Source organism: Hippopotamus amphibius, chromosome 9, assembly GCF_030028045.1.
Source record: "Hippopotamus amphibius kiboko isolate mHipAmp2 chromosome 9, mHipAmp2.hap2, whole genome shotgun sequence".
NCBI classification, from domain to species: Eukaryota; Metazoa; Chordata; class Mammalia; order Artiodactyla; family Hippopotamidae; genus Hippopotamus; species Hippopotamus amphibius.
In genome coordinates, this window is record NC_080194.1 from 49,409,530 (window position 1) to 49,427,395 (window position 17,866).

Sequence of the window (17,866 nt, forward strand, 5' to 3'; positions counted from 1 at the left end):
CTGGAGGCATAACCCTCCCAGACTTCAGACAATACTACAAAGCTACAATAATCAAAACAACATTGTATTGGCACAAAAACAGACATATGAATCAATGGAAGAGAATAGAGAGCCCAGAAATAAACCCACACACCTACAGTCAATTAATCTTCAACAAAGGAGGTAAGAATATTCAATGGAGAAGTCTCTTCAATAAGTGGTGTTGGGAAAACTGGACAGCTGAATGTAAATCAATGAAGTTAGAACACTCCCTGACATTATACACAAAAATAAACTCAAAATGGCTTAAGTCTTTAAGACAAGACACCATAAAACTCCTAGAAGAGAACATTCTCTGACAAAAATCCTAGCAAGAAAATCCTAGTTTTCTTAGGTCAGTCTCCCAAGGCAATAGAATAGGAGCAAAAATAAACAAATGGGACCTAATCAAAGTTATAAGCTTTTGCATAGCAAAGGAAATCATAAATAAAATGAAAAGACAACCTATGGACTGGGAGAAAATATTTGCAAATGGTGCAACCAATAAGGGCTTAATTTCCAAAAAATATAAATAGCTCATACAATCCAATAACAACAACAACAAAAAAAAAACAACCCAATTAAAAAAATGGGCAGAAGATCTAAATAGACATTTCTCCAAAGACATACAAATGGCCAATAGGCACATGAAAAGATGCTCAACATTGTTAATTATTAGAGAAATGCAAATCAAAACTAGTGAGATATCAAACTCACACCGGTCAGAATGGCCATCATTTAAAAGTCTATAAATAATAAATGTTAAAGTGGGTGTGAAGGAAAGGGAACCCTCCTACACTGTTGGTGGGAATGTAAATTGGTGCAGCCTCTATGGAAAACAGTATGGAAGTTCCTTAAAAAACTAAAAATAGAGTTGCCATATGATCCAGCAATCCCACTCCTGGGCATAAATCCAGAGAAAACTGTAAATTGAAAAGATACATGCACCTCAATGTTCATTGCAGCACTATTTACAACAGCCAAGACATGGTAGCAACCTAAATATCCATCAGCAGATGAATGGATAAGGAAGAGATATATACAATGGAAAATTACTCAGTCATAAAAAAGAATGAAATAATGCCATTTGCAGCAACATGGATGGACCTAGAGATTATCATACTAAGTGAAATGTCAGAAAGAGAAAGACAAATATCACATGATATCACTTTGACGTAGAATTTAAAATAAAATACAAATGAAGTTTTTAAAAAATTTTTTATTTATTTTTGGCTGCATTGGGTCTTCATTGCTGCTCGAGAGCTTTCTCTAGCTGTGGCGAGTGGGGGCTACTCTTCGTTGTGGTGCATGGGCTTCTCATTGTGGTGGCTTCTCTTGTTGCAGAGCACTGGCTCTAGGGCACATGGGCTTCAGTAGTTGTGGCTCATGGGCTTAGTTGCTCCGTGGCAACAAAGGTCTTCCCAGACCAGGGATTGAACCCATGTGCCCTGCATTGGCAGGCACATTCTTTTTTTTTTTTTTTTTACACTCTAAATACATGCAGTTTATTGTATGTTAACGGCTATGTCGGGCTCCCCGCAGCCCTTTCTGGTGTCCGAGGCCGTCTGCTGGTGTTCAGCTGGTTCTCTGTGGGAATGACTGCGTCCTTCCGTGCGTTCCCAATGCATCTGTGGAGAGGGATGCACTCCACGTCTCTCTACTTCGCCGCCATCTTTTCCTCCTCCCTTGCCATATTCTAGTTGATATTTTTTTCAAAAACTGTCATTTCAAAATTAGATGCCTGGCTTCTCCTCTTTCTTCCTCCTCCTCCTCCCCCTCCCCCCTCCTTCCCCTCCGGCAGGCACATTCTTAACCAAAATGAACTTTTTTACAAAACAGAAACAGACTCACAGACATAGAAAACAACCTTATGCTTACCAAAGGTGGGGAGGAGGATAAATTAGGAGTCTGGGGTTAGCAGATGCAAATTACTATATATAAAATAAACAAGAACCTACTGTATAACACAGGGAACTATATTCAATATCTTATAATAACTTATAATGGAAAAGTATATGAAAAGAATATACACATATATATGTATAACTGAATCACTTTACTGTACACCAGAAACTAACACAAAATTGTAAATCAACTATACTTCAACAACAACGACAAAAAAAAAAACAAACAAAAAAAATCCTGCAAAGATTCTATCTCTACCACTTGCTAGTGGGACAATCTGACTTAATCATGGCAAGTTGCCAGTTTCTTAATCTGTGCAGTAGACATAATAGTATCTGCCCTAACTATTCCACAGGATTATTGTGAGGTTAAAATAGTCATGTATGTTAAAGCTGTGGAGGGCTCACTAATTGTTAAATGCTATTTATTTTGCTCAGCACTTGTAAGTGTTGACTGACTCAAAAAACCAGCTGTCATTGCAATGAATTATAGTGGGGGCATGAGTAGTTGAGAGAAATGAAAAAACTGGATAAAAGGCTAGTGGGCTTACTAAACATTCCACTTTTAAAAAAAAAAAAAAGAAAAAGAAAAATAGAAAAAAGTTCTGCAGGCAGCAAAGGTATATACATCAGAGATTCCCAAACAAGCAAGCAAGTCATAGTCTGGGCATTGCCTCATTATCAAAATCTCATATGGATATCCTGAGCTCACTCACATTTCCCAAATCCACATCACAGACTTGAGGGCTGGGAGAGAATGGTTCCAACATGTCTGGGCTGAGCCGTGCTACAAGCAGCACTTATCCCCTCCAGGGCCCTTGGTTTGAACTTCCTTAGCGGAGAGCTACAGCTGCAAAAGTCTGTAGGCTACTCTCAGGGATGTGCTCCTGATAAGCGTTTTCCTGAATGTCTAATAAAATATTTAGATGGAGAAGAATTATTGGCAAACAAATTAAAATGCTAAAAATAATCAGGAAATAAATGGTTATAGTATGACATGCAAATAGCCAAAACTAAATGTACAGTGCTTCATTCAAAATCTTCACTCAATGGATATGTCCAGATTTTTGCCTATGATATTTCAAATAATTTTAATCTTAGGAGAGTGAAATACATAAAAATCTAACTATGGGTGTGAGACTTTTTGCAGACAATTGAGCCTAGCAAGAAATGGCCCTTTTATACCTATCACGTATATCTATTCATTCATTTATTCATTCATTAGTTCATTCAACAATCATTCGCAGAACTTCCCTGGTGGCACAGTGGTTAAGAATCCGCCTGCCAATGCAGGGGACGCAGGTTCGAGCCCTGGTCCAGGAAGATCCCACATGCCGCAGAGCAGCTAAGCCCGTGCGCCACAACCACTGAGCCCACATGCCGCAACTACTGAAGCCTGCCCACCTAGAGCTTGTGCTCCACAGCAGGAGAAGCCACCACAATGAGAAGCCCATGTACCACAACGGAAAGTAGCCCCTGTTCACCACAACTAGAGAAAGCCCATGCAGCAATGAAGACCCAACACAGCCAATAACAAATAAATGAATAAATTTATTTTATAAAAGTCATTTTAAAACACCTACTGAGTTGAGGTAGTAACCATAAGCTGCAATTTTATTAATTTTGGTAAAGGAAATAAAAGTTATTGAGCGGTAGCTTTAGGGGGAAGATTCTTTCAGGCCTGAGGGGCAGGGTGGTGGCATAGAGATATTATTGTAGACATGACATGACATTAGACAGCCTAGCATCTCACAACATGATCTCTCTGTTAGGGAGACAAAGTTTCTGTGTCCGGAGTGTGTGTGTCATACCTGTTGACAAGAGCACCATGAAGACTGCTAGGAGGTGGACTGCAGTTCCATAGATACATGTCAGTAAGTCACTTGGGGCTAATGTGTCAATCATTTCTACCTGGAGGGTAACCAGGAGGACTGAAGTAACGAAAGGCGCAAAGTGTCTGTGAATCACCTGGCACAGGGTGATTTTCCATAAAGCCAGCATGCGGCCATATGTAGGGAAAATATATGAGGTGGGACAAATTTTTCTTTTGTGTTACTCCCAAAACAAAACAGCATTAAACATGTAAAGTTTCTGGCTAAAGGCCATTTCAAGACTTGTAGGACCAAAAAGAAAAAAAAGAGAAAAAGAAAAGAAAAAATACCTGACACTAAAATTGAACGATAAAATTTAAAAACGGAATCTACTTTGCTATACACCTAAAACTAACACAACATTGTTAATCAACTAAAATTCCAATAAAAAATAAAAAGTTTAAAAAAGGGCTGAATTTCCAAGCCTCAAAAATATGAAGCAAGATTGAAACTCCAAGATTGAATCTAATATGGAAAAATACAAACACATTTGAGTCTTTCCCCAGAGCAGCCAGCGTGGAAATAATTTGCCTATTTGGAAATAGGAGTCAGTTGACACAGCCACACTTCTGAGAGCCCTCTTAAGCTGTCATTCTCTCAGGGGAAAAAGGGCAGCATGATAATTTCCACAAAATTACATCCAAAAGGGGATTATGGGGAAAAAAGAAGCTCCTAGAGAAAAAACATTTGGATGTGTAGAGCAATACAATTTTAATGTTTTGAGTTTCTTGGAAACTATGCTAGGTACAAACATTGGTAGGATTTTGGAAGGATTTAATCACCATCTTTTTGTTTTAAATTTTTGTGTTTTCTCTTTCACTCTCAAATAGATCACTCACTAGCAAGAGCCTGGGAGTTACGTGCTCTGGTATAAATACCTAACTAGAAATTTCAAGATTCAGGACCATGTGAATCTTTGAGGCTTGTTGATTAAACAAAACTTAAGTTAAAATTCTTTGTTATTTTAGGAAGAAGTTTAACAAAAAGCTACTTTAGGTATCCAGTCTCCAATCCATGTCAGCATCCTTGAAGGTGTAACAAAACACTTAGAGCTTTTAAGTCGTGCTCTGGACTCAGACCAGAAGAAAAAGGTGTTAGTCCAGGCTCTTTCTTCTCTTTCCCCCATTCTTGTCCTCCCATCCCTGCAGAGGTGTGACCCCAGGCTGATAGGCAACCACTCTGTCCTTTAGTTTCAGTTGGAAAATCAAGGTCCTGGACTAGCTCCATGGTTTTTGAGCTTCACTGCAGGGAACTCTCATTGTTTCCTAGAAATTGAGGACTTTTCTAAAGAAAGGGGGATGGGGGCAAAGTGGGAGTGATGTAGATGGGACTCCTGGCCCACTTGCCCTTTCATTAGACCACTTCTACTATCGTCTGGTTTACATATTGGTCTTCAAAAGACATTTTGTTTAAAGGATACAGTAGTTTACAAAGTTTGAAAACTTCTAGATCATAAGATAAAGACTCTTGCCAGACTGAACAGTTTATGAGACTCTTCTAGGATGATGCTTATTTAATTTCTGGCCCCATCCCAGACAGTCACAATGCTGTTGGAGTTAATCTAGGGACCCTTGTTTCCCAGGCCCCAGTGGAGTTGGGGGCAACTTCACACTGACCAGATTCCCTACCAGTCAAGGTGTGCCCACCAACCTTTGCCTTTGAAAGCACAGCCTGCGTTCAACCTCTAATATAAAGAGCTCCTTTCAGTATATTCCTCACCTGTGGTGGAGTGTCTTTAATTGTCAGTGTTCTTTGGTCCCCACCCTCCATCTAACGCCCTTGAGAAGGAGAGGATTTCATCTTCCTGAGAGCTTCTTCCAATTCTTGTCACTGCCACGAGCTCCATGTTACTCCACTTAGATGAGGAACTTGTGGTTAAGTGAGTAGAGAGGAAATAAGCTCTTTGACATCAATTCAACAACTATTGAAGCAAGATTTTATGCGTAAGATAGTGTTGCGAGGAAAATAGAAATTGGTAACGTGGAAATAGAAATTGGTAACGTAAGAAAAGTCCTGAGAAAGCAAATCTGACATGGTGGGAAAGATGGACAGCACCGTTAGGTGCTTATGTGGAAGAACACAGGCAAGTGTTTCTCAACTTTATGTCGCATTTAAACTCTTTCAAAGAAGGAGGGTGGAGCATGAGTAAAGGAAGCTACAGATTTAGACCAGCTTGCCTCACCAAAAGTGGAACAGATACCACTGGCGGCCCCAAGACACTTTAATGTGGAACCTGAAGAATGAATATACATTTTTCATTACATAGTCATGTATTTATCTTAATATGCAGACAAAAATAATAACCCATAGAGCTATGATTTTACAGATCTACTAACCTATAATGAGGCAAAACTTTTAGAGTAAATTTAAGGAAAAATACAAAAATAATATGAGAGGTGGCACTAAGATTTGGCAAAAAATCATGATGGAGGTAGAAGGATTAATGAAGGTCAGGAAACTCGGGGCAAGACCAGGTCCAGAGTCATTCCTATCCCAGTGCTTTCCAGTAAAACTAATCTGCGCAACTTTATACAGAATTCTGTTAAAGCCATCTTAAGGTGTCCCATAAGATGTTTCTTTATTAATTTACCACATCCCATTGTAATTGGTGCACAGAAGATGCTAAATGAGATCTTTGGAATGGATGAATGCATAAATACATGAATGAATGCACACATGAAAGAATAAATAATTGCTGTCTAGTCCCAGGGAGCAGAAATGTGCTCCCATTGAGGGGAATGAGGATGACTAAAAATAAGACCTCAGGCTCACACTTGGTCTTTTGCTAGCCCCTGGCTCACCGGGTACATTCTGACACGTTTCAGAGAAAGACCCTACTTGTCCCGTGACGCCGCTGGGCAGCGTCTACACAGGTTGGGGAGTTGCCTCATACCCCACTTGTAGACAGGGATCTTCTCAGCCAAGGTTCTCAAATCTTGGGTCTGAATGAAGATCAAGGGAAACTATGGTGCTATGAAAATAGCGTACAAGGCAGCTTAGCAAAGGTAGAAGGGAGTTCCACTGAACCTGGGAGAGCCACCTCCAAATGAATGCCTGCCAATAGGTGCTGAACAGCCATAGGGCATCCAGCTCAGCAATTCTGCCCTCTGCTCGGGGAACAAGGTGTGTCTATAACCGGGAGCACTTTATCACCAGCAGGATCAAGTAGCAAAGCCTATTTTTTTAAAAAGTCCGTGGTGTACTCCGTGATCTGCGTGTGTAATAAAGTCTTTCTCAAACAGGATAGAAATTGGAGAAAACAACTGTTTACATGTTGGATGCGTCTCCCTTGCGCATGTCCTGTTTGATATTAATCATAAGATTGCAACACCAACGACCCCAAAGAATCTGCTTGAAGTCACCATTTGTGATGATTGCTCAGGCTATTCATTGCTAATCAAGAGGATGTTATGAAATGTGAGTCAGCCAGCCTCTGGCTTTCTGGAAGTGCCAGCACACTATATATAAAGAAGGAGCTTCCTAGCTGAGACGTTGGAGCCGCAGAGAGGTGAGAGGCATCAGATTCCTTAAGCTGAGAAGGAAGACAGAGGCCAGCATGCCCAGCCTGCCTCTGCTGCTGCTGCTGCTGCTCTGGGGCGCGGGGTCTCACGGCTTCCCAGCAGCGACTTCAGAAACACACGAGCAAGATGTGGAGACAGTGCAGGTAAACGCTGAATTTCACAGGCGCAAAATGCAAAAGCCTTTATTTGCATTTTCCATAGTATAACAGTGTAGCATGAGTATAATAGAGTTTATTTAAGGATGGATTTCCTTCAAAGAGAAATGTTTGTCAGAAAGGGCACGCTCCCCAAAAGTGCATCTAGCCATGCATAGACTCTTCTTTCCAGTTAGAAGTGATAGGGAACTAAAGGGATGATAGGCACATTTGTCTCTACAAATTGTAATTCTGCCTTCACAGTAACTAATGGCAGGGAGAGTTCTACTCCAAAATTACAGTTTCCAAAAATAATAAGGATAATCAGGACCACGCAATCTAAACAAGATCTTTAAAAGTAGTTTTCTGTTTCAACTGTAACTTTATACTGTCAGTATTTAGAAAAATTAGAAAGATTTCCCATCCAATGTTTCAATAATTTTATCTTTCATCAGAAATACCTGGAAAACTACTACGACCTGAAGAGTGACGGGGAGCAAGTTGAAAGGAAGAGAAGCAGTGGCTCAGCAGTTGAAAAACTAAAGCAAATGCAAAAATTCTTTGGGCTGAAAGTGACTGGGAAACCAGATGTTGAAACCCTCAATGTGATGAAGCAGCCCAGGTGTGGAGTGCCCGATGTGGCTCAGTTTGTTCTCACTCAGGGGAACCCTCGGTGGGAGGACACAAACCTGACTTACAGGTAATTAGACTGAGCACCAGAGTGGGAATGCTACTTTCCCATCAGAGCCATAAGAAATGAAATTGATGTGCCTTTTTTAAATTTCATTTGAAGGATTGAAAATTACACACCAGATCTGTCAAGAGCAGATGTGGAGCATGCCATTGAGAAAGCCTTTCAACTCTGGAGCAATGTCTCACCCTTGACCTTCACAAAGGTCTCTGAGGGTCAAGCTGACATAATGATCTCCTTCGTCAGGGGAGGTGAGCTCTTCCTGTAGCATGAAAGTATTCTCACCTTAACATCTTCTTGCCCCTGAATCTCTTCAGCTCTGGAGCTAGATTTCCTTGTTTAAGAAAACTGTTGATTTTGTGGACTTAAGAAGGAACACTATATCGCATTTGCTGCACATCTGTTGACCTCTTAGCAAAGTTAATGCTTGCTCTCCTGAGTTAACCTTAAGAAGAACCAAGAGGAACATTTCTTGAATTCTATTTCTTGCAGATCATCGTGACAATTCTCCCTTTGATGGACCTGGTGGAAACCTCGCTCATGCTTTTCAACCAGGCCCAGGCATCGGAGGGGACGCTCATTTTGATGAAGATGAAAGGTGGACCAGCAATTTCAGAAGTAAGTCAGCTCATCTTGCCTCTCTCAACCCTTTCCCCCACCCCATGTTCTTGGTTCATTGTAATAGTGGTTGATTTAACTGAAACAATGCTTTAATAGAAGGGTGTATTTTTCTGCTACCACTTAGAAAATTATGATACATTTAGAAAATGTAAGAAGAATTATTTCTGTTAGTAAGAACATCTTATTGGCTACAAGTAGGCTACTCTGAAATTTCTATTAAGAAAATGTTGAAAATTTTAATGTTTTCCTTGTGGCATCTGTGTAGAATCTTTTTTACTGGAAGAACTCACTAAAGTATAACTATGTTAGTAATATATCTGGAAATTACGGAAGGAGAGGCTGTATGTATTTTCCAAAATTTCCAGCCCTAGGCATGTATCAATCTGTAAATGGGAACAAAAATGTAATTAATAGAAGACTATTGCTTCTCTGTGAAATAATACATGCCTTCTAACCACTGATAAGATTGACTAAGCTGGGCCAGGCTCTTGGTTGGCTGAATTTGCTTTTTAATTGAAATCGTATAAGTTAGGCCTTATCTATTCGTTATTCATAAGTACATTCTTCTCACCTTCAGAAAAAAATTTTATATATTTCAAAAAGCTATCAAGAAAATACGAACATGAATCCTTGTAGAGTTGTAGATTACTTCTTAATTAACTGTCTCAAAACTGAAAACATTTCAAATAATTGCAAATGGGTTTATTGTCCGTTTTAGATTATAACTTGTATCGCGTGGCAGCTCATGAACTGGGCCATTCCCTTGGACTCTCTCATTCTATGGACATTGGGGCTTTGATGTACCCCAACTACATCTTCAGTGGTGATGTTCAGCTCTCTCAGGATGACATCGATGGGATCCAGGCCATCTATGGTAAGTACAAAGAAAAACATGATAGACAAGGGGTCACTAGAACAGCTATTGGCTATATCCTTTAAGAAGTTTTCATTGGTTATGTAGTTTTCCAAAGGCAGGTGGAACTAACTCCAGATCTCTTGTTCCTTTAGGACCTTCCCAAAATCCCACTCAGCCGATTGGCCCACAAACCCCACAAGTGTGTGATAGTAAGCTAACTTTTGATGCTATAACTACAATTCGGGGAGAAATGATGTTCTTTAAAGACAGGTAAGACATCAGTTCTTTGTTGTGTTTTGTGTTTGTAATAATAACAGAACTCACAGGTACATATGGGCCACTACTATGCTTCACACATTATTTATCTTACATTTGTTTACATACATAATTATAATTATAGATCCGTGTAAACAATTGCTGCCCTTGCACAACATAATGAACTTATAACAACTTTTTCCCCAGCACATTCTCAGAAAAATTACCATTGAAGTAGGAAATCAGTAAATCTAATTCCAATTTACAGATCAATAAAGTAAGGCAGAGAGAAGGAAAGAGATCCTTCAGGGCACAGAGTTCATTGGTGACAGAGCAGTAATTGGTCTTCTGACCCCTACTCCAGGCCTCTTTTCATTTTCGTTACTCTTTAGGATGGTAACTAGGTCAGCATTTTATTAGGAGAAATCAATACTTTTCATAACATCATCATGCTGATGAAGGTTGTGTAGACCCCTTTTAAGTACCATCCTGGAAAAGACAGCCCTTCCAAAGCCTGTGCTCATGACAGGTGTCTGTACCCCGCCCCCACCCTGCGAGGGGACAAAGAAGGGTAGAAGCCTTTATAGGAAGAATCCCCAAGAGTTCATGAGGACCCTGACCGGGGAAGGGCGGTGGATATGGGAAGGCACAATGTTTCCCTCCTCAAAGGAGGGTCTTAGAACTATCTCAGCAGTGTGTGGCCTCCAGAAGGATAGGATCCACTCACATGCAAGGAACAGGTCTGCTCTGCAAACAGTTGTGATTCCTAAAGGACCAGGCAAAAATAATAATATAGTCTTTTTCTGAATGATACAGTCCACCACACATAGAAAATAGGGTTGCTCTAAAAAGCTTGCTTCTACTCACCTCTCTTCTTGGAGTGTTGCTGGAGCTGTTTAACCACTTTGTGGTCATATCTACCCTAGAAGGCAGGGTATCAGCTCCGAATGCTTCCCATCCTATGCTTTACTATTTCTGAGTGTAAAAGAGAAGGATGGATATAAAGCATGCAGGGTGTGGCTTAATGCTGGGAGTGCTAAGACAGACTTGGTTTTAAAGGAAAGCTCTCAATATGGCAGGACATGCTTATCAAAGTAAGTATTTGAGGTATGACTCCAAAGAACAAGACCAAGTCTAGGATTTGCAAGAACTAAAGGGACGCTGAGATCATTTAAATGTCACCAAGTCATGGAGACACATAAGGCCAAGTCTATAAACATTAACAGTAGCTGACTTGCCCAAGGTCTCAAGGCCAGAGTCTTCCCTGTAGACTGGAATTGGGAAAACTCTTCTGTTGGCTCACATGACAGTCTATGCTTTGTAGTTACCCCAGTCCCTATGGACTGTAGAATGAACTTTCTGAACCACCAACAAAGGAGGACAAAGGAAGTGGCTGCTACATCTGAGTTTAAGATTAACCTTTGCCTCTTATCAGTTACATGGCCTTGAATACCTCCCTTCACCTTCCTGACATCAATTTCTAATCTGTGAGATGAAAGTAATGTTCTCTTGTAGGGTTTTTGTGAGCTGGGCGTAGGTAAAATGTGCACTAAATGTAGGATATTAGTGCTGTGTTCTAGCCAGTGGTGTGCTTGTCAAAGCTGATTGTTACATTTTGTTACATTTTGAGAATTTTGCAATGGTTGTTAAACAGCAGGTATTAAAAGTTAAATTATATAAACTTACAATTATATTTAAACCAAAGGTAATAAGAGTAATCAAAATTCATCCCTTTGTAATTATTTTGCTACATTTTACTGTTTATTTATGTTCCTGAGGTGGTTTGTGCCTAATGTATCCATATGATGGAAATAAATCTCTTGAAGTCTGCAGTGGCTGTACTATTTCCACCATGAAAATAAGCAAATGCTACAAACCTGGAGTCCTCCCCAGTCCCATCTCGGGGATTCCGATGTTAAACATTTACCAGCACACCACTAGTGCCAGCAATAGAAGGACCTGAATGACAGCCAGAGCTTGCTGTGGATTAGATCAAAACCTTTCTCCTTCTTTTCAAATCAGGTTCTACATGCGCACAAATTCCTTCTACCCAGAGGTTGAGCTCAATTTCATTTCTGTTTTCTGGCCACAACTGCCAAATGGACTTCAAGCTGCTTATGAGGTTGCCGATAGAGATGAAGTCCGGTTTTTCAAAGGTAATGTTTCCAATTACCTTTCATTTTTTATGAATTAAACTTTCTTCTGCTTTTGGACTGATATATGAGACAACTACTGCTTTATTTCCATGGACTTTGGAAAATCTAGCAAATCAATGGGAGTCCATCACTTTAGTAAGAATTGCATAATGCATTTCTGCATAAATTTAAGTGAAAAGCTTATGACTGGAGATATATATTTTATGGCCTGTTGGTGAATCTGGACTTATGAAAGTGTTTTCTATGCAAACTATTTATGTATTTTAAAACCTCTCCACATTCTTGGGGTGCTCAGGAGTAAAACTGAGAAGATGGAACAGAAACATTTGAGTTGGGTGGTTTCCTAGAGCCTATTTTAGACAAATAACTGTCCTGAGAGAGGAGGCCCCTACAGGGCAGCCAGATGGGGGCGCTGCAGCCTTGCTGTCAGAGTATGATCTTCAGACCAGCAGCATTGCCATTGTCCCAGTGTCTGTTACAAATTCAGAATCTCACTTCCCATAATATCCACAAAGTTCATCCATATTGTCAGATCCCATTCCATGCCTTCTTGAATTTTAGCAAGATTCCCAGGCAATTTGTATGTACATAAAATTGTGAGAAGTCCTGAACTACCATGAAGTGAATGGGGTAAGCTTCTCTGATTCTATCAGAATGAAACATAATCCAATGATCAGCTCCTGACTTTGAAGACACTATGCCAAACACCAGTAGTTCTCCATATATATGTCTGGCATAGCACAGACAAATATTAATACACCTGACCCAGTCACATACTCAAGGCAAATAACTGAATACAGTTCAGATGGGCAAAACCTTTGAAATGGGCTTTCTAGCCCTTATGAAATGGCATTTTAGATACACAAAGTTTCAAACTGATTTTTCCTAAAGGATAACAAGGATACTTGAGCAATAAAAGCAAGCCTGGCTACAAGATGTAGGACCAGTTTTATATGACATGGAGTTTACTAAGTATAAATATGCAGAACCTGGACAACAGCCTAAATTTAAGTGTTTAGAACTGTAGTCAGATGCAATGATTTCTACCCAGGATTGCAAGTCATTACAGATTGTGAGTCATTACAGCACTCTGGCCTTTAGGATACCCTTGGTGTGAGCTTCCACAGCCCATGGACAGCCTGAAGAAGCGAGGTTTCTATCAGTGTGGTAGCACGATGAACTCTTTAGTCATTTGAACATCTGCCTTTGGAAAGAAGCCCCCAACTCCACAAACCAGTCATTCTCAAAGCTTGCTACAGATTAAAATAATCTAGGACATTTTTTAAAATATACTGATTTAATTGGTCTGGGGTAGGATACCAGCATCAGTATTAAAAAAAAATAATAAATCTCCCTAGAGGATTCTAATGTTCAGCCAGGACACTGCTCTAGCACGTGAGACTAAGCATTTAGCTGGAAATCCACTTACCATGTACTGCTGCCCTGGGCAAGTGTTTTCATCCCTGTTTCTTGATTGGCAGGTAACAAGTACTGGGTTGTCAAGGGGCAAGATGTGTTATACGGATACCCCAAGGACATCTACAGATCCTTTGGCTTCCCGAGAACTGTGAAGAATATTGATGCTGCTGTTTCTGAGGAAGATACTGGGAAAACATACTTCTTTGTTGCTAACGAATGCTGGAGGTAGGGTACCCGTTCTTTCTACAAAGAGAGAAGTTACTAAACTGAATCATTTAAAAATGAGTCTCATAGTGCCTTGGCTAGGTTCCTTTTCTGTGAATGGCTGTAGCCTGTACAGCTTCCAAGTCTACTGACCAATAATCATCATGAAATTACTGTCCCAGAGATCCAGGGAGAATGTGGACCCAAATATGAAAAAGAGGATGTGAAAAGCAGGGTATTCATCTTCACAGAGCTGCTGCAGCGAACAGGAACTTATCTTTCACTGCATTTGACATTAATAGCACCTACTGGAGAGTTAGAATTAGATGTTGGAGTTAAGAGAGACCTTATAAATCTTCCAGTCCACCCAACATCCTACCTCACTTCATCCTACCTCCTAATTTATACATGATCTATGGAATTAAAAGTTCTTATTACATTCTTGCTGGTGAATTCCCTGTAATGGTTTTGAGAAGGCCACACCTTTAACAAATAGTTCTGACACTTTTAATTATTTTTTTCACCAGGTATGATGAATATAAACGATCCATGGATGCGGGTTATCCCAAAATGATAGCAGAAGACTTTCCTGGAATTGGCAGCAAAGTTGATGCTGTTTTCCAGAAAGATGGTAAGTGGGTATATACATATTTCCTCCATTTTGTTGCTGCAGAATAGCATCAGTATTGTTGCTTGGAACAGCAAATACAAAAAATATATATTCTCACAAATGACTTGGATTTTTGAAGAATTAAAGTCAAACCTAGAAATCATCTGTTTAAGGTAATAAGTCTTTTTTGTTTTATTTCTAGGATTTTTCTATTTCTTCCATGGAACAAGGCAATACAAATTTGATCCCAAAACTAAGAGAATTTTGACTCTCCAAAAAGCTAATAGCTGGTTCAACTGCAGAAGAAATTGACCAAGTGTTACAAAGTTAAACAGAAAAATATATTTCATGAGTTCAAGGAAGGTGTTTTCCTGAAGAGACATATATTTAAAGTTATTAAGTATAATCTTATTTATACCTCACTCTGTATGGGTTTTTTTGTGATTTGCAATGCAATGTTTTATGTACTACTATAATTTAGTTCCACAAATGAGGGCTAAGTAAGGCCAAGTTCATGTTTTATGGATTCATATGGGCCAGTTTTGCAATGAGAGAAGCTCTTTCCCTAAGTATAAGACCCTGACATTACAGTAGAGAGAACATCTTCTTTCAAGAGATATGAGTCATCACCAGAGGAAAAGCAAATTCAAGAACACATGAGCAGCCACTACTACCATCCAGATATGCACGGGGCAACTGTTGTTACAAAGTGCTTTATGTGTGAAATAAAGCCATCCTTACCTCTACTGTCTCTTAAGCATTTTATTATACTAAAGTTGTTGTATTATTATTTCTGATTATAAAGTCTCCCTTACAAAGATGGTTTCAAATTCGTAATGAGAACTAAGCAAATATGCAATATATTCAAGTGTGAAATTAGAATATATGAAAAGTTCAAATATCCTCCATTCTCATGGAATTTACATCATACAGAGAGGGAAAAATCTATTTCCCATGTCCCATATAAGGATTCCAAAATTGGTTTTAGGTAAGAGCGGGGACAGCAATGGTAGAGCTTTCCAAGGGCCTATCCTTTTCTCTTGTTCTGAGTATATGGAAGGGTTATGTTTTCCCACAGTTCAATTTTCTGCAGATGTGGAAGGGAGCGGTGGGCAGTGGCACCTAGCCAGTTGATTGTGTTCAGAAATGACCAATATCGCTTCCAGATGGACATATGGGATTTCTGTGCAAACTTCTCTAGCTCTCTTAGATTGTGGAAGCACGTCTTGAGACAATTTCCACGAGGTAGAAGAAGCCTGAATTCCTGGGACAACACACTGAACAGTTACCCCAAACTTCGGTAGACTTTGCTTAAGGAATACACTTCAATTGCACTAAGCCACTAAGATTTTAGATTTTGTTAACACTGCATAACCTCGTTTTTCCAGACAAACATTATCTAGTTTATGAGGCCTAATTTGGGAGGATATTAACAGAGGTAGATGCCCTGTAGGTAGCTTCCAAGTCCTTTGAGTTTTATGAGTAGCTCAGAGGGTGCTCAGAGTGTTTGCAGACTTTCCAAATACACAGAGAGTCTTGGGAATATTTCGAGGTATTCGTGATTCTGAGGCAGGCAGTTCTCAACTCAAGGATTTGAACAGCAGTGTGACGTTCCCTTTGGCCAAGTCTCTCTCTCTCTCCAACAAACATTTTTATATTAACGTATAACATAAATGCAGGAAAATACACATAAATGTTCATGTCCATGAGTTATCACAAAATTAACAATCCCGTGTAACTCTCACTCAGCTCAAGAAACAAAACATTACCAGTGTCAGAGAGGGGGAAATGTCTCCCTTACTGATCCTGAGCTCTTGTGGCTGAACTAACAATAAAGGTGATGCAAGACAGCTTAACAGAAGAAAGAGAAAGTTAATTTAATTCATGCACGCGGAGGTGTCATAGATATGAGACCTGAGTGGCTAAAGCAGGCAGATTTTATACTTTTTAGATAAAGAAACAATAAATTTGTGAGGAATTGAGAAGACAAAGAATTTTAATCAGTGAAGAATCTAAGGAGAGTTTGGGCTTGGGGTAGTGAACTAAAAAATAACAAGGTTTGTTTGTACAGGCTTCTCAGTCCTGCATTCCTATCTCTGGTGATAAGGATGTCCTACTACCTCCAGATGCAGGGATGCCACCTGCTTTCATTTTGACCCTCCCATAAGTACCGATACGACAGCTGTTTATGATGAGGGCTCCCCAAAAACCTTCCTTTCAAATATCGCCAATTTAAAGGATCCATCATCTGGCCATGGATAAGTAGGATCTCATATTAATTTCAAATACTGAGTCAAACCAATAAGGCTTTTTTTAAATGGCTTAACCAAAGATTCAAGAGATATCTCACAAGAGAGTATGTATCCTTCACACAATCCCATTACTGCTTAACTCTTTCTTAGCTTAGTTCTCCAGAATAAGAGCCTGAAACAGAAATGCTTTGGTGTTGTCACTGGGGCAGGAGTGCTCTCTGGAGAAGAGGAGTGCGGGAAACAGTTTAGAACGGGAAAAAGCTAAAGAATGTGGTCTCAGACAGAGCTTGCTTTGATCTGATGACCAAAAACTGAATTACAGTTAGTCCCACCTGAGGCACAGGAACTAGACTTTTGCACCCCTGTGTCAATCAGTTATCAGTTGATGTCTGGTCTGGGGAGAGGGGCATAGCTCCCAAGCAAGATGCTCTCATTTGGCAAAGTAACAGGGGATGACTGGGAGTTGTAGCAGCCAACACTTGCAGTATCCATGAGAGTGCCGAAGAGAAGCTGGGGACAGCACCAACAGCATTCTCTACACATTCTATATCTCCCAAAGTGACCACTATGCTGACCTCTAATACCTTAGATTAAATTCTCCTATTTTGTAACTAAGTTAGATCAAGTGTATATTATTGTGTCGAACATTATTGTGTCGAACATTATGTCTCTGCACGTTGTCCTGCTGGTAATAGGCTTCGGGTTGTTACCACCTGGGGGCTTTTATAAATAATGTTGCACATATGTAGGCATGTCTATTGATTATATACCTAAGAGTGCAATTGCTGAGTCATAGAGATTAACGGACACTCTTCAGATTCTTCCTTGGCCTCATCTTTCCTTTATTGCAGCCACAGCAGTGGTGACTGGCTCTGGACAGGTTCTAAACCAGCTTCTAAACTAGTAGCTGCTCTCGCTGGGCTTGTGCAATGTGTTTCTTGCTTCTTTCTCTAGGATTTTTCCATCTTTTCTGTTGATGTTCCATCCAGCTCTGCTATGGAACTCACTCAGAACTCATGCACATACAACCTAGAAGTGAGAAGAGTAATAGTTTGTGGGACAAATATTTTACCAGTGTGAGAGTAATGGATGAATAAATGCATCTCCCTTTGTTTCTTCAGAAGGATATTTCTCAGACACATTTCCAGTAGCCCCTCAGACAGTCCCGTATTGAGCAGTATATTTTTCATATCTCTGTCCAGTTGACAATCACCTGTGTATTGTCTCTCCTGCTTTCCCTGCTTTACTCTCCCTGTCTCTCAATCCAGGTCCCTGGGTTACCCTTCAACTTTTGTCTCAGGCTCTGCTTTTTAGGAATACTAGATTAAGATAATTTGTGCTGAAATAAGGTAGT

The 17,866-nt window shown here is 39.9% G+C and overlaps 1 protein-coding gene across 1 annotated transcript; it reads left to right on the forward strand.

The window, feature by feature from the left end:
- Nucleotides 1-7,022: 7,022 nt before the first annotated feature.
- Nucleotides 7,023-15,009, forward strand: MMP1 (matrix metallopeptidase 1). The gene is made up of 10 exons (XM_057750907.1): nucleotides 7,023-7,457; nucleotides 7,904-8,148; nucleotides 8,242-8,390; nucleotides 8,632-8,757; nucleotides 9,479-9,634; nucleotides 9,769-9,886; nucleotides 11,894-12,027; nucleotides 13,509-13,671; nucleotides 14,178-14,281; nucleotides 14,463-15,009. Exons 1-10 carry the CDS (start codon nucleotides 7,350-7,352, stop codon nucleotides 14,570-14,572), a joined length of 1,413 nt encoding a protein of 470 aa, XP_057606890.1. The 5' UTR covers nucleotides 7,023-7,349; the 3' UTR covers nucleotides 14,573-15,009.
- The last annotated feature ends 2,857 nt before the right edge of the window (nucleotides 15,010-17,866 follow it).

Coding starts and splice junctions, on each gene's coding strand:
- MMP1 (XM_057750907.1), top strand. CDS start 7,350: ATGCCCAGCCTGCCTCTGCTGCTGCTGCTGCTGCTCTGGGGCGCGGGG. Junction 8,149..8,241: donor GACACAAACCTGACTTACAG/GTAATTAGACTG, acceptor TTTCATTTGAAG/GATTGAAAATTACACACCAG. Junction 8,758..9,478: donor GTGGACCAGCAATTTCAGAA/GTAAGTCAGCTC, acceptor TGTCCGTTTTAG/ATTATAACTTGTATCGCGTG.